The sequence below is a fragment of the Achroia grisella genome, unplaced genomic scaffold (assembly GCF_030625045.1).
Source record: "Achroia grisella isolate CSIRO2021 unplaced genomic scaffold, CSIRO_AGI_Agris_v1 utg487, whole genome shotgun sequence".
In the NCBI taxonomy this organism is placed as follows: Eukaryota; Metazoa; Arthropoda; class Insecta; order Lepidoptera; family Pyralidae; genus Achroia; species Achroia grisella.
This window is the reverse complement of record NW_026712891.1, coordinates 3,149,543-3,165,144: the sequence shown is the minus strand read 5'-3', so window position 1 is coordinate 3,165,144 and position 15,602 is coordinate 3,149,543. Positions and strand designations below refer to the sequence as shown.

The 15,602-nt window shown below is 34.0% G+C and overlaps 2 protein-coding genes across 3 annotated transcripts in view; both read left to right on the top strand.

Moving 5' to 3' along the window:
- The first annotated feature begins 2,010 nt into the window (after nt 1–2,010).
- On the top strand, nt 2,011–4,874 carry LOC131845865 (UPF0489 protein C5orf22 homolog). 2 transcript variants are annotated; one of them, XR_009357656.1, is made up of 4 exons: nt 2,011–2,840; nt 3,417–3,662; nt 3,946–4,232; nt 4,756–4,841. XR_009357656.1 is itself a non-coding variant. In XM_059195007.1 (3 exons), the coding sequence occupies exons 1-3, from the start codon at nt 2,031–2,033 to the stop codon at nt 4,846–4,848; spliced, it is 1,149 nt and encodes a 382-aa protein (XP_059050990.1). In that variant the 5' UTR covers nt 2,011–2,030; the 3' UTR covers nt 4,849–4,874. The 2 variants fall into 2 exon arrangements, 1 of the variants encoding a protein (XP_059050990.1); XM_059195007.1 differs by lacking the exon at nt 3,946–4,232 and having other exon boundaries at nt 4,756–4,874.
- Nucleotides 4,875–15,049: 10,175 nt separating this feature from the next.
- The window catches only part of LOC131845935 (insulin-like receptor), an 89,456-nt gene continuing 88,903 nt past the window's right edge, over nt 15,050–15,602 (top strand). Inside the window, exon 1 of the mRNA XM_059195098.1 lies at nt 15,050–15,260. The gene's annotated coding sequence lies outside the window, so the exon portion shown is untranslated. The remainder of the gene's footprint in view (nt 15,261–15,602) is intronic.

The window sequence follows — 15,602 nt, the reverse complement described above, 5'->3', positions numbered from 1 at the left end:
TAGGTTTGCCATATATATGTTCAATTTGTCACTGCAAATGTTATGTTGTTTTCTTTGCCTATGCCATCATGCTACTTACTTGGACTGTCACTGTTTGCAGGTTGAGAGGTATCTGAAAGATTATTAGATACAAACTCAAATACTAACTTATTGGGGGAAGGGGATTGTTAGTAATGTGGACTCATGACTCCATTACTAGCAATGTACCATGTTAGGTTGACCTCCACATGGTTCCCCCTGGAAACCATCGTGATAAATTCCTGGTAAATTTGTTACGATGGGCTAACTGACCTGACCTCATGCTCATCTTATCATCCTCCACTGGTGCCCCGCCAGCGTAAACCATTAGAGCAGGCAGAAGCACCAATCCATTATCATCCCTTAAAAAAATACTAACTTTAGATATTTTCACACTGGAATATAAACATGTAGACAGAAAAGTGCTGCTATAAAGAAAGCGACAGAATTATAAATGAAAATACTAGAACAGATTTAGAACAAGCAGTTGAAATTCCTTCCATTAGAAGGCTTACTATATTAAAGGCTTACTATAGCTTTTATTTGGCTTAATAATATAATAAAATAATACTGAGTCATTTGTAGAATTATATCAAACAATTATATCAAATTAATTAAGATGATATTAATACAAAAAGGAGCTCTTGGAAAGTGAATGCTCTTGGAATTTATGATGATGGTGATGATCTGATCCAATGATCAGATCATCATCATCATCATAAAATGAAATTAAAGTCTGTGTCTGTGTATAATTTCAAATTAAAAGCTTTGAAACTAAATGCACATATATATATTATACATAGCATACTTACATAATAAAATTATTTTAAAATAAATTCCCCGACAGTATGTCTAATTGTTGTGACTAATTAATCTCTAAAATGGCTGTATCGATTTTGATGGGACATTCACTCGAAGATATCTTAGAAATTATATTTATTTTAATAAAAAAAGTTAAATTCTTCGCGGACGAAGACGCGGATAACAGCTAGTTACGTAATACAAATAAGGCGATAGATGTGTGTTGTGTCAGCTTAATATGGGACATTGATGCGACAAGAGATCAGCTTTGCCAACATCCGGGCGGGTCCAGTGCGGCTTCCGCACCTTGACCCAGGTGGGCGTAACGGCGCAATAGGTCACGAGGGTGAGGAACGGGGGGCCATGTTTGGGCGGGTGTAGTAGCGTAGTGACGTCAGTGACGCGCATTATCGACCCCGGCAGCCGTCACAACACCCTGCGCCCGCACCCGCCGTCCCTGCCCTCCCGCCGTTGAGCCGCAGCGGCCGCGCGCATCTACGCATCACGCCGCCCGGAAGTTTGCCGACGCTAATGGGAAACATTTAGAGAACCGTTTTGATGAGACCCACGACCACCCACGCTATGCTCTGTATAGGATTACTTTTTCGACACCTTGACATGCTTGTTGTTGTATCCCTTCAAATATTTCATTATAGAACCTATTTTTAGTCAACGACACTGTAGGTCTACCTATTATATCCTCGTACTCCATCATTACGTAAAAGAATCCGATCATATAAAATTTATTACTGTTTGCTCTATGTGTGGATATTGCACACAATATTGGAGGGATCGGTTTGTTTATGTGTACTCTATCTATCACTGTCCTTGCGAACCGTTGCGACGTTACAAATTGTAGAACAAAGTCAACAAATAGGCTCTAACAAGTGCGCAGTTGCCGCGAGTAGCGGGCGGGGTGGAAATGGTGGAACTTCCCTCTGGTTTTTCCGACAAAAAACCTTGACCCATATTTAAAGAGCCCTCGGATAGACTAAATAAGTAAAACGACACTTGTCTCAGTCAAGGATATGATGTTCAGAGAGACGATGATTTTTTATTGATATAATTATCTATCACAATTATAAATACAATACATATAATTTGTTTGCTGCAATCCGTTAAAATTGACATAGTGTTTAAAATTTACAGGTATAATAATTTTTCAGAGTCAATTATCTACAACGCAACAATGAGGTGAACTTTTAGCCGCAATGACCGAAATCAAAGAACAAAGTTCCGTTCAGCCAATGAAGCGTTTCAAAAAGGTTCCCATTTACGTTGTCGAGGAGCACAATGATGCGTTGCAGTTTATATATTCAGCCATCGGTGGGAAAAAGCTACCTATCGAAGGCACCGCCTTATTACATTTAGATGCTCATCCAGATATGCTCGTTGATAGAAAATTGAAAGGTGAAGAAGCACGTTCAGGGAGGAAACTTTTGCCGTTACTACAAATAGAAAATTGGATAGTGCCAGCCGTAGCTGCTGGACACATCGATCACGTGATTTGGCTTCGTCCGCCTTGGGCCAAACAATTCACGGACGGATCTCGTGTTATACAAGTTGGCGATCATCCCTATACAGGGCTGCTCCGTGTAGACAGCAAGGAACCGTATTATATATCCGACGCTTTATATTCCACAGAATTAAAGAACGCTAGAAAATTCACATTAACAGTAGCAGAGTTCTCTAATTTAAAATTAAAAAGAAATAATGAACAGGAGTTGAATAAAGTAATCGACGCTATGAATATTTGTCAACCCTATGTGCTTGATATAGATTTAGATTTTTTCAGCACAGGAAATCCATTCTTAAGCTTGTACGAGAATATAGGATTATATGATCGTCTAGAACCTATTTTTAGTTTTAAGATTCCTGAAAACGATGATGTATCTACAATAGAAAAAGTTATTGAATCACGGGAGGCTCAACTAAAAGAACTGGAAAATATATTTCAGCATTTAGAAGAACATGGCGATTTACAGAATTATTCAGGAGAGAAGTCTCATACTTTCAAAATGGTAATTGTTTTTCGGATTAGAGTAGTCTGTCGTTTGGCGCAGCTTGCCTTTATAGCTTCGGGGAGGGGGGAGTGCAGATGGCACTCGAAGGAAGGACTTATGGAGAGGCTGAAGGCCAACTCCTGCCTGATGGATACGACTTTAGTTTGATGGAACCGCTACGGGTTCGAACCTCGACTCAGGCCGTCGTAATTTCGATCCCAGTTTGAATTGGACGTGGAATCGATCGGAGGGGTGGTAAATGTTTTATCTGTTTTTTATGCACTGTACAATATTTTGTTTGCATAAACATATATTATGATCATCCTTAATTAAAACTTTTTGTTTAATCTTAACATGACACCTTATCTGCGAAATTTGTAAGTAGGAGACCATATTTTTTTTAATAAATTAAATATGGAATACTCCATTTTTTTCGCTGACGGTATCGCTAGTGCACCAGCGAATTCTCCAGTAATCATCACGATGGTTTCGGTGATGGGGGGATGGTAAATGTAAATGTAAATCGTCTTGATGTTTAACAAATTGCTAATGAACCCTTCTTCGCGTAATATATATATACTGTTTATTATCTAGGTAATGGACATAGTGACGGCCGTCTCTGTGGAAGCAGAACGTCTTAACGAGAAGCCTGATTGGTGGGCAGTATTTGCAGCAGGCTGTACCAGAGACCAGGGAGGGCTTCCCCATTACATTAACACAAAAGAAGGAATAGAGACCATGATTAAAGAGTCCTTGGCGCTACTTTTGAAGAGACTGCCCCCGCCTGTTATAATCACCATCGCCAGATCTACAGATGACGGTTACTGTCCACCGCATCAGGTAAGTGACACCATCCTAAAACCTTGGATGTACTACGAAACACTTCATATTTTAAATAATCATATTAATACCTCAAGACATTTCAGACACCGCCATCTAGTCTCAAGAAAGCTTATAGTACTAGAAGGGGTACTAGAAATTTTATAGGTATAAATAGATACATTTTTTAGATACAAATTATATTATAGATGCAAATGTTTGTACCGTAGGAATCGAACCTGCGACCATTAAAAGTAAGATGTCTCACCACTAGATTATTGTTTTTTCATTACCTGTGTTTCAGTCGAATGACAATATATATGGCAGTAAGATTATCTGGTGGTGGTAGGCATGACATTTCTTTCCTCCAGAATGGCAATGCATGTGGGGTACCACCAACATAGCAAAAATGAGATCGTTTATATAAAATAAGGATAACAATGGCCCAAGAATATATCCTTGAGATACACCCATTCGCACAATAGGCACCGAAATATGTATGATTATATACTGCCAACGGCACTAATGAAGTTAATTGCGATACGGGAGTTCGCATAACATACATATGACTGTTTTCTCTAATTACTTCAGGTACGTAGATAAGTTGAGATTCAGTTAACAAATTAAATCAAGTTACAGATCTGTTTATATTCAAGACTTTATTAAAAATGGGTTTGCTCACTTTTTTTTATAAAAAAATATTCTTCCCATAGCCATACCTACTGCGAATTTTACGAAATATTTTATAAACATTTACTAATATCATATCTATTATGTAGTAAAGTTTATGAGATTGGATGTTTTGGATAATATCCGGTACTACATAGATATAGATTTTAAAAAATATTATAATGTCAGATCCCTATGGTCTCGAGAAAGATTAAGGTATATAACATCATGCTATGGTCAATCAGCAGACCTGTAAAAATGGGGAAAATGTAACGCAGGCGAAGTTGTGTGGGTCAGCGAGATATTAATACTTATGTATTAATATTGACGTAAGTGGAATTTCTCCATGAGGAAAAGTTTCGTACAATCGCCATATTGTTGTTTTCGCGACATCATTGTAGACTATGGTGGGTACACGCTAACATATTGTTTTTTTTTGTTTCAGGTCGATTATATTCAGTTCCTAGTATTAGAAACGCTACAAGAGATATATGAAACAGACGAACCTATTTTACATTATCTAAACGCCAGTACTTAGGAAAATATTGTTGTTTAATAAATTTATTTTTTATTCTGTATTTTTTTTTCTCTTTATTCTTTACATGCATACATAAGCATTAAAAATCACTTATATATTACTTATATATTTTACTATCATATATTATATTTTAACTTCAATAGGTTCGGTTTGAAAAACGCGCACCGATTGCTGGTAGAAATAATTCAGACAGATATATCTACCTATCTATACAGATGACTTTGTATATAGTATCTGAATATTCGTTATTAATGAATGTATAAATTGAATCTGTTGGTAATTTGTTTTAAAAATTATTTTACAATTCAATTTATTTTCAATCTGTGACAAATGCAACCTCTCGCGCCTTTTCATTATCAACAATTTATTACTGTTTTCCGCCTTAAAAAATCCGAATCCGAATTAAAAATGGAATGAAGTTACAACAAACATAATTTATGATGAATCTTTTTAAATACCTATTTAAATAAAATTCTTATGAAAAAAATAATGTTAAAACAAACCATTTATTAATAATAACTACAACATAAAAGAAAGGGATAAAACAGTCGAATATCTAAAATAGTTTATACAAGAGGGAAAAGTAATCTATAATAGTACAATACAAACTATTTTGACATATATATTTGAATATAATTCTATTTTATTTTTTCTAGTTTATTCCACGAATAACTATAGTGTTTTGAACTGAAACGTTAAGCCTGTTTAACTCTTCTTTTGAGTGATATAAGTAGATAATTAATTGTCAATGTACTGATCCAAATATTCTTTCAAAATATTGCGTAGTACAATATTACGCATAAAACATAATAATCTACGTCTAATTGATACAATTTTCACGTAGTCGATGAGAGACCTATTTCTTACAAGGGCTACTTAGAGGTGTCGAGGTGGCGAATCATTTAGCAGAATGTCGCGTACGTCGGGTCAATTAGCAATAACAACTGGGCCTGACGCCCCCGCCGTGCCATCTGTATATACTATATATATAACACTAATCTAATTCTAGGGTTCCGTAGCCAATAATTACATATATTGTTTCTTCAATGACGGTGCTCATCACCGGATGTCTAGAAAATATTCTGTTCCATGTCATTGAAATGATGATGATGGATATCACGTTATCATGTTACGCCCGGGACGTTAAAATAGGTGTGACTGGTCACACCTATTTTAACAAACAAGCAGCAGGAATGAGTGCTCCAGGCAGACGACTTTTTACAGTTTACGAAGAGTAGGTGCTTCGGTTTAAAGTATATTAAAGTGTTATGGAGTTCTTTTGGTAGATGTGGCTTCTACTTACAGTATAGCTATTTTATGATATCGGTGGAAAATGACAGAATGTAAATGAGTACGGGTAGTTAATCCATCGTGGCTAATCCATGTCAACTTAAGCTCCTTGGTAACCAGAGTGCTTGGTGAAGATTACATTAAAGAGTTATATTGAAAAAAATTAATTTAAAAGATACACTTTTGACTACGATATCGGTAACAAGCTGATACTTTTGCCTTTAGATTTGGAAACCTTCACTTTTTTCAAAGGGTAAAAATATCTAAATGTTTTTTTTTAATGTTATTATTTTGATTAATCATTGAATGAGCAATTCATAAGCTCATATTTCTGTAATTATATTCAAATGCGCAGGTACATCAACCGTAAAATTGCTGTCGAGTCATACTGCAGATCAAAGAGCTATTAAGTGGTTTAGGGGTTAAGCAAAATGTTTTTGTTACTACCTGATTCAACCTTGAAAGTCAGTCTTGGTATTAGAACAATACAAGAGAGCAACCACATAACTAAGCCTAAAAATTCAGTAGGTGTGTCCGTAGTCAGTTATTTCTACTATTAGGTATGTGTGAAAATAGAATTGTGGCAATGACTTGGTAATTTAGTGCCGTCAACATTACTAAACTACCAGGAAATTTTAGATAAAATGTTTTCAATGTACAATAAAACCATATCATCTATGATTTCCTTATTGCTAACTTGACTTTTACTTTTAATAATAACAATAATAATAATTCAACACAATGCACACAGCGCTATCTAGTTCCAAGCTAAGCAGAACTTGTGCTATGAGTACCAGACAACTGATAGAAATACTGAAATACATTTTGTTGTGTGTATATTATGCATGTACATACATAATATGCTTAGAAAGTACCTAGACCGATACTGTTTTACCAGAGCCATCATTATTTAATAATACAAATTTTATTCGAAAAAAAAAATCTAGAAGTAGGTGCTATTATTCCCCCTACATAACGTTTAGTTTAGACGCGAGATTATCTACTTGTTAAAATAAATTCAAGTAATTCTGTAAAATTCATAATATTCTTGTTCGTAAATTACATGGTATTAGGCTTGAAACTGAAAACTTATATGTAGCACCTAAAAGGTAAAAAATCCATTCATTAAATTAAACAATAACAGAGGCGTAGTTTATTTGCTTCGTAAGTGTATGTCATATTATGTATATAACAATGTGAGTTGTGACAAACAATTTAGTCCTTCGATTGGGGGCGATTGGGGTCAACTGCGCACCGAAGAGGCGACGTTGGTCATTGCTAACATTATATTACATCATGCGACAAACAGCCTGGAAAACTTATACCAATTATGTTCAATAAAGAGTTAGTTACTCGCATGTTTTGGATAATGATAATGTTTAATTTCTGTTACACATTAGGGCGGATAGTAATGGAAAAAGGCGGAATTGTCGTAACTTGAAAATCCCAATACACATCACATTTATACGTGTTTAGGAAGTATTTTGTATAGTAGTAGTAGTTAGGTATATGTTTCTCTTACTACTGTCAATATTTTTTGGAATAAGTAGATAAAATCACGATTTCGATGAGTTAAGGACGGATAATACGATATAGTAAGACGACAGAGTAGGTACCTACTGGAAATAAAATTATTGGCATTATGTGGAATTTATTTTGGCAGTTAGAGCTATTTTTTGGCAATATAAGTCGCGAGTAGGTACGCAAGTTGGTTTGAAAGTGTGGATGTAAAAATGAATAACGATGTGCATGCTATATTAGTTTGGCTTCTGCAAATATTGAGGTCCTTGCGTGAACATTATTCCAAATTTATTTAATAGTATTCAAGATATGTTATTATATAAACTCCATGAGATTATATGAATATTTATTATATGTAGTTTAAATTTATATTTTATTTATATGTAATCCATAAACTTATATATTTTATATTTTATATAAAAATACTAATATTTTTATATATTTGCATCTGTATATATATGTACTATTTTTCTGTATCTATTTGTTATAATTTTTGTTTTTCTTTTTTTTTCAATTAATTATTAAAGTGCACCGCCTTATTATCTCTGATCAACGCGACGGTTGACTGGTAGAGATGTATACATTTTTGTGTGCAAAAGAATAAATAAATAAATAAATAAATAAATAAATATTGCCGATATGAGAGATAGTAGAATAAATACACTTAATTAAAAAGTAACAGAAAAAACTTAGGTGTAACTTGAAATAAAAAATCTACAAAATCAGCTCATAAGAAGAATTATGAAAGTAGATGAAGTAAGAGCTGGAGTATTATACAAATAGGTATAGTAAGTAAAAAAAAGTTGGTACGGTTTCAATTTATGCGTTTAAAAAAACTTCTTTTTATTACTGTAGATTTTTATAATTAGTATTCGAGCATGTGTAATATTATCTGATAATATGTATTATGTTATAATTAATTAATTATATGATATCAGGATAGTTGTGCGTTAATTATTAGACTTCCTCACTGCCATGCACCGCTGACTGTTGAATGTTTACACCTCCACCAGCAAAAAGCAAACAGGAAACGAGCCCACACTTAAATTAATTGTCATGGATTATTATAATCTTTGTACGCGTACTTATTTCGTTTAACGACGGACGGTAATAATGTGATGGTACAGTACATCTTATTAAGTAACGATAAATCATAACTTTACACTTTTTATAAAGCCATTTAACAAAATAATGAGTTTTTGAGTAACTACTTAGACCATTCGCAACATACATATATGTTACTACCTACTAGTATGTAATATTATGTTATCTGTCCTACTACTGTAGACATGGCTGTACTGTAATTTTTTTTTGGTGTGCTTTTTGAACTAGCGAATAGTCTTAAATGTGATCTAGACTTCTAATGTCATAAACTCATAATATAAAACAATTTATATCATCAACGCACAATGTATTCTAAAACGAATGAGTAATATAATTTATCTTCCCCATAAAAAAGTATTTATTTTTAATTCGATATCTACCTTTATTGTTATATCTATCTAATGTATATGTTATATTTAATCATTACGTAAAATACAACGCATACTTTAAATAAATTATATTATATTCTCTAAGCTTGGTATACAAATATAATTTTAGAGTAAATAAATATAACTACCTAATTACTTAATTAAAGCACGGTAAACTATTATTTCCTCTATGATAAGAAATTAAATATTAAGAAATATTTTAAAAGTCGTATATCATTCTGGTAAGGTTTACTTTTCTACGATTCTTTTTTAGTATGTTACAGGTTTCAATTATTTTGATTTTTTTAAGTACAGGTAGCATAGGTAGGTATATAAACAATAACTGATTTGATTACTGTTTAGATTTTCTTTCACGTAGTAGATACTTACTCGACTTATACAAAATACAATAATAATATAACACTTGTTTATTTGAAAATATTTCTGACATCTTCATTCTGTCATACGGCTAATGCTAGTTCAGAAGCCAGGACTACACAGAAATACTAAAAAGATAAATATTGTCTTGAAAGTGTAACTATAAATAACATTGTGACGATCCTTCTGAGTGTTAAATAAGGATTATTATTATTATTCTTAAAAACGTGAATCATATTAGAAATTGTGTTATTATAAATCAAATTATATCATAAATATTCGGCAATTCTCTAAACGTACCAATATTTATTGGAAGTAAGAAACAATATAAAATAATTAATTAGATATTTTAAAAAATTAAAAGTGAATAGTGTTACAGGATTTCAAACTTGACACTACTTTTTTTCAAACAAACTCTTCAGCTTTGTAAACTGGTAGACTGAAATAGGTCTCTTTTTCATTATTCTGTATACCTACAAGAAAATGGCCCTGGAGGCGTACGCGTAGGGAAACCGTAACTGAGATGAGTTCTGCCCAAGAACCTAGAAGGTGAGTCAACGCTACCGAAGCGGCTGTAGAACGCCAACGCAACCCCGGCAGTCCCTCAACGGTGAATCAAACAGACATCGTAAGGTTTTTAGTGGGTAAAAACCCCACACTGCCCATTTTTCCTCTCCGGCGAGTAGATAGTCCGTTTAAGATTGTCCATACATTAAAAAAGCTCTTAAGTTGGAAGAGTTTACCTACTAATACGTATATATGCTGGATTACAAGAATTGTGTTCCTTCTGTTCGAAAAATACTCTCTTTTCTCTTTTTTTCTCTCAGCACCACTGTGTTGACCGAGGAATGAGATCTGTGATTGTATATTGTACGTGTAGCATTCCGATTGGTTTGACGTCTGTTGAAACTAAACAAACATGTTAATGTCGTAAGGTTTTCTTTGATCACACGTTTAGCAATCGCTATAGTTACGCACTAGAAAGTGACCGTTTCAGCCACTTTCAGTTTATGTAATGTGAGTTACGTAGGAAAGTGATTAATATTTTTTTAAACTGATGGGTTTAGAACATGAATGTGATAATTTATCAAGCAAATAAGAATTTATATCCCTTAAATTAATAGCTATGATCTCATTACTGTAGCATTAGGTATGATGTGGTGAAGTGTCGCTACTTAACTTATTGGTTTTCTATATTATCTTGGTAGTGAGTTGAAATATTTGTACTACTGCCAATTACAATTTTATTTGATATTATACTACAGAAACATACGAATAATGCGAACACTCAACGCAGTGTCGATTTTCAGTAGAGGTAAATTTAAGTTTACGTCTGTAAACAAAATGGAAGGGTGCCGAGTGTTAAGTGAGAGCACTGTCGATAGATTATATTTATAATAATACTAAAACATTACAAGTACTTGTACGCACAAATATTTAATTATATTGTGACTAGACAAAAACAGTATGTGTTAATCTTTTACATAAAAACGACTAGAAGAATTAGGATAAAATTTTGATACAATATAAGATTAAATATGGATCAACGTATACGACAAATAAAGCTCTGGAAAATGGATGCGTTACTTTTGTGAATATTTTCAACATGTACTACTAATTCATAAATTTAGTATTTAATAAAACTAGTACACAAGTATTATAAATACGAACCTTCATCTTGAATCACTCTATCTGTTGTTAAAAACGGCATTTAAATCCGTTACATATTTCAAAAGCTCTATCTAAGGTTACAGACAGTGTGATCTATTTCGAGATTATAGATGGCGCTATATATGTAGTTATCTTATGTATAATTGAGTGGTTATTATCAGTAGACGATGTCTATCGAGAAGTACATTAAAAACCGGAATCTAGAATTTTTCATATTATTTGGTACAATATGGTACAAAAAGAACAAAACAATACATATAGTATTGTTTTTGTACCATATTTTATATTCCTACTATTCATAAAAAGAGTAGAAACTAAGTCATTGCTATCAGACAAGTTAAAATATGTGTATGATGATGAATTTATTTATATATATTATTTTAATATTCTGTCATGTCCCCTTTGATTAAAAATATTTATAAACAAAAGTAAAGTACTTAAAGTAATATTTGTTTGTTTATTGAGAAAAGATACCGTTATGGTGTCATTCACTTCAAAGTATACCTTGTTAGGTATTTTTAGAAAGGTACGTTTACCTAAAATTATGATGTTTATTATTGCGAGGTTCGAGTCCTACGGTGTACAAACATGGCGCCGAGATAAAAAAACTTGCTTTCATTGATAAATGTTGGTTGCGTAAACGTTTTTCAATGACGCAGCTGATAAGGGCCGGTACCTACTGACAAACAAGCAATTCCTTAGCGTTCAACGAAAAATACCCTATCAAGAGCCTTCAATAGTAACGGAGTTAGACTAAGATATCACCACTCATTTTTATTTCCAGGATATGATACCCGCGTAACACACAATACTCCAATTCAACTAACTAACTCCAAATTAACTCAATAACACAATTTTTCCAATGTTATGTCGGCTCCTTGGAGATAGCTCATTGTAGCACCTATGCATAACTTCGTTCTTTTATGCGGTGGCCGTAACACATATAGGGTAATTATAAGAAAAAAAAAGTAGTTGGGTTTCTAGGATATTCTTCTAAAATTGGAATTAAAAAATTGGATTTGACACAAAAATGTATATAACAATGCTGATCACTTATATACCATATATCTATGGATTATAAAGGTTTACCCAGCTCGTGTTGCCTTCGCACTCAACATATTTTTTTATTGGCATATAATGGAATGGTACATACACCTCCCTAACACGCTTGAGGGACAGCCTAGGATGAGCGTGAGGTCAATTCAATTAGCTCATTATGGCAAAATCACCAGGAATTCATAACCATAGTTTCCAGGGTGAACTGCGTGGATGTCAACCAGACATAGTACAATGCTGGCAACGGGGTCATTAAGTCCACATTACTAATAAATCACTGCCTCTCTGTTGGAGTATAAATCTATGCCTCCAATATCTTTCAGTTGGAGTAAAAATTGTTAAATAGTTCTAATCATATTGTTGTTACTTTGTTTCGTCAAATTAGTTATTAAAAACACAATTGCAGCTTCGTTGAGTTAAGAAAAGTATTGCTGTTCTAATATACGTTCTACTGCAATATGATAGCTACTGTACTGCTGAGTATTTCTATTTATTTACTTTGTGGTACGAGATAGTAGCAGTAGCGTGTTTTGAAACCGTTGTTGAACTCGGCGCTGTGTGCCGAAGCAAGCAATGCTTTATTTTCTTTTACATAAGTACACAGTGTTTGAACGCTTTGAAATGTAGAATAATTTGAGATCACTACTGATTTTATCAGCATTGCCCTATTATATTACGTCCTTCGATTAGGATTAGTTTTGGACTGCGCTGCTGAAACATACCACATATAAAATTGTTTCATCTCACTTCAAAAATAATACGTAGATTAAAAAATATATACATACACTATGTAGATAGTTATATTATTTATTTTAGTAAATTTTTATTATTTATTTTATTATTTATAAAATCTCTAATGTCTAATGCTTCTAAATCTTTATATTTTTAACTAATGTTTCTAAATGACAGTAGCATTCCAGGAAATATACATAAATCTAACAATTACTAAATCTTGTTTCTTGTCATTGTGATTATTTTAATTTTTCATGAAATCCAAATAATTGAGTTAATACAGACCTACACGAGGATCATATACTACAAAGTTTGCGCTGTACAATGATTTCTAATAATCTGTATAAGGCACAATTATTTCTATTTAAAATGAAAAAAAATAAACCATTGCGTACTCCAGCACACAGTAGAGTACAACAATCATTTCAAAACACGTGGCACCAACCAAATAGTCTTTGTAACTACGGAATCGCATTTATATGCAAGAGAATGCTTGCTCTTCCTCTATTTCTTTACTTTTATGCAGTGTTAACGTGCTATTCGATATGCGAGTATTCTAAAGGTTGACATTGACGATGCATCCAAATGGACACATCCAACAGTTACTACTTTTTTAATGTATTATAATAGCACAAATTTGCCTCAACGGTATACGCTGACGGGTAACAATTGTAGTAGATGGTTATACGAAGAAAAAAATCAGGTAAATTCAGGAATTAATCAAGACGGTTTTCAGAACCTCACGATGTACTAATTGACCAAACGTCATGCTCATCTGATGAACATCTAATCATCATCTACTGGTGCCCCGCCAGCGTATACGGTTAATCAAAACCTAGTAAGTCCAAAAGAAATCAGAATGTTCACTAAGTTTTTGTCTATAATTTAGCAAAATTCATACCTATCTAGGATTCAAGAGAATCGGCGAGATTATGATACCAGAACAAAAAAAGATTTCATGAATATACAACTTCAATGTTATGGTGCCTACATAACCTACTTTACATCTAGTTTTCGTAAGAAACCAGTAGTAGTTACGTAGATAACTATTGCAAATTGTTTTAGGAGTATATTTGAATGTCTTTAAATAGAATGATATCGGTCTGTTTGTTTTATTATGAAAACAATAAAACGGAAATAAAGAGGCGGCACGCTACACAACTAGAACCCGGATTGCGTTCAATTTCAGTATTTTTATATCAGTTTGTGTTTGTTGTCTGTGCGCCCGGAAATTTTACGATGCGTTATGATTTATGTATTACATACACTGATTGTTAGTACTTTCAAGACTTCAAACACAAACAATAAAACATTTTATGGTCCTTCTTAAATAATCCAATAGGTAGGTTACTGAAGAGCGCAGTCAATTAAATTATTACGACTGCGTACAAGTTAGGAATGAAATACCTCAAGCAACTTTGCGGCCAACCATGAGTTCTATACGAGTACCTATAATATTTTGATGATTATGATATTATTAAAATGTTATTGTTATACCTACGTCAGTTTTTTTGGACAACGATATAAAATATGGTAGTTAATAATTTCCTTAAAGGCCTTAAGAAAAGGGGTAAAAAGGGCGTTGAACGTTGTGTTGATATATAATATGGTAATACCAAAGTCCCTTAGGTACTTTTAAACTTGAAACTAACTGTTATACCTGAAAATCGTAGTTTAAGGGGTTAATTAGGGGATGAAAATAGATAAGAGCCGTCATTTTTATATTGGGGTTTCAATAAATATTTAAGCTTTAGTCTAAATTGTTAGTATCGATGAAAAACAGCATTTTTTTTAATAATCATGGTGTGTCATCGGTGCTTTAGTATACAGATCAGATACACAGTGTTGGTGTAAATAATCATCTTCGTCTTGTTCAAATCGAGTCCGAGCTTCAGAGGGTCTCAGTTAGCAGCCAGGGTCCTATAGAAGCGTCCCCTTTGCGCCCTATAGTGCTGGACCGACCAAAAAAATAAGCACGCGACGCGAGAACGGGCGAGCCGCATTCCACGACTAGGTCGACGGCACGGCCCCGCGCCCGCGCGCGCCTCGTTCGTTTCAGTTCAATCAGTCGTTCGCGCGCGTCTGAATTGACGAGTCGTATGTGTTCTGTTCGCTCTCTATCACATGCTGTGTTTACAGTAGTGTTGTTATTGTTATTGCCTAATACACTACCAGTGATCAGTGCCAGTTACAAAGTGCAACATATCGTAATATTTGTGTCTCAGGATTAATTGCGTACTGTTAAGTTGCGGTTCGCAAGGAGCAGACAACCACGGCAGGCGCCGAGCGCAGGTAGCGTTTGTATTTGTTTTCAATCTGATTACCTACGTCTAGGGTAATCTGGTTCCGCGAAGCCTAGTGTAGTCAGCACCGTACGTTAGTGTTGTTACTGCTCTATATCATTACTACTAATTACGAGACACGTGATAGTTTTAAGGAATAGATACCAATTGCCGTCTCGTTCACCACGTGGTACGTTTGGGCGGTACGCGGTGGTGTAAACACTGCGTGACGTGACTGCGTGCCCTTCTCCGCAACAAACAACATCGGCACATCGCCGCGTAGTTATCGCGCGTTTCTGAAGCGACTATCGTCAATCGTCATCGTAAACGACGAAGTGCGTTACGATGCGAT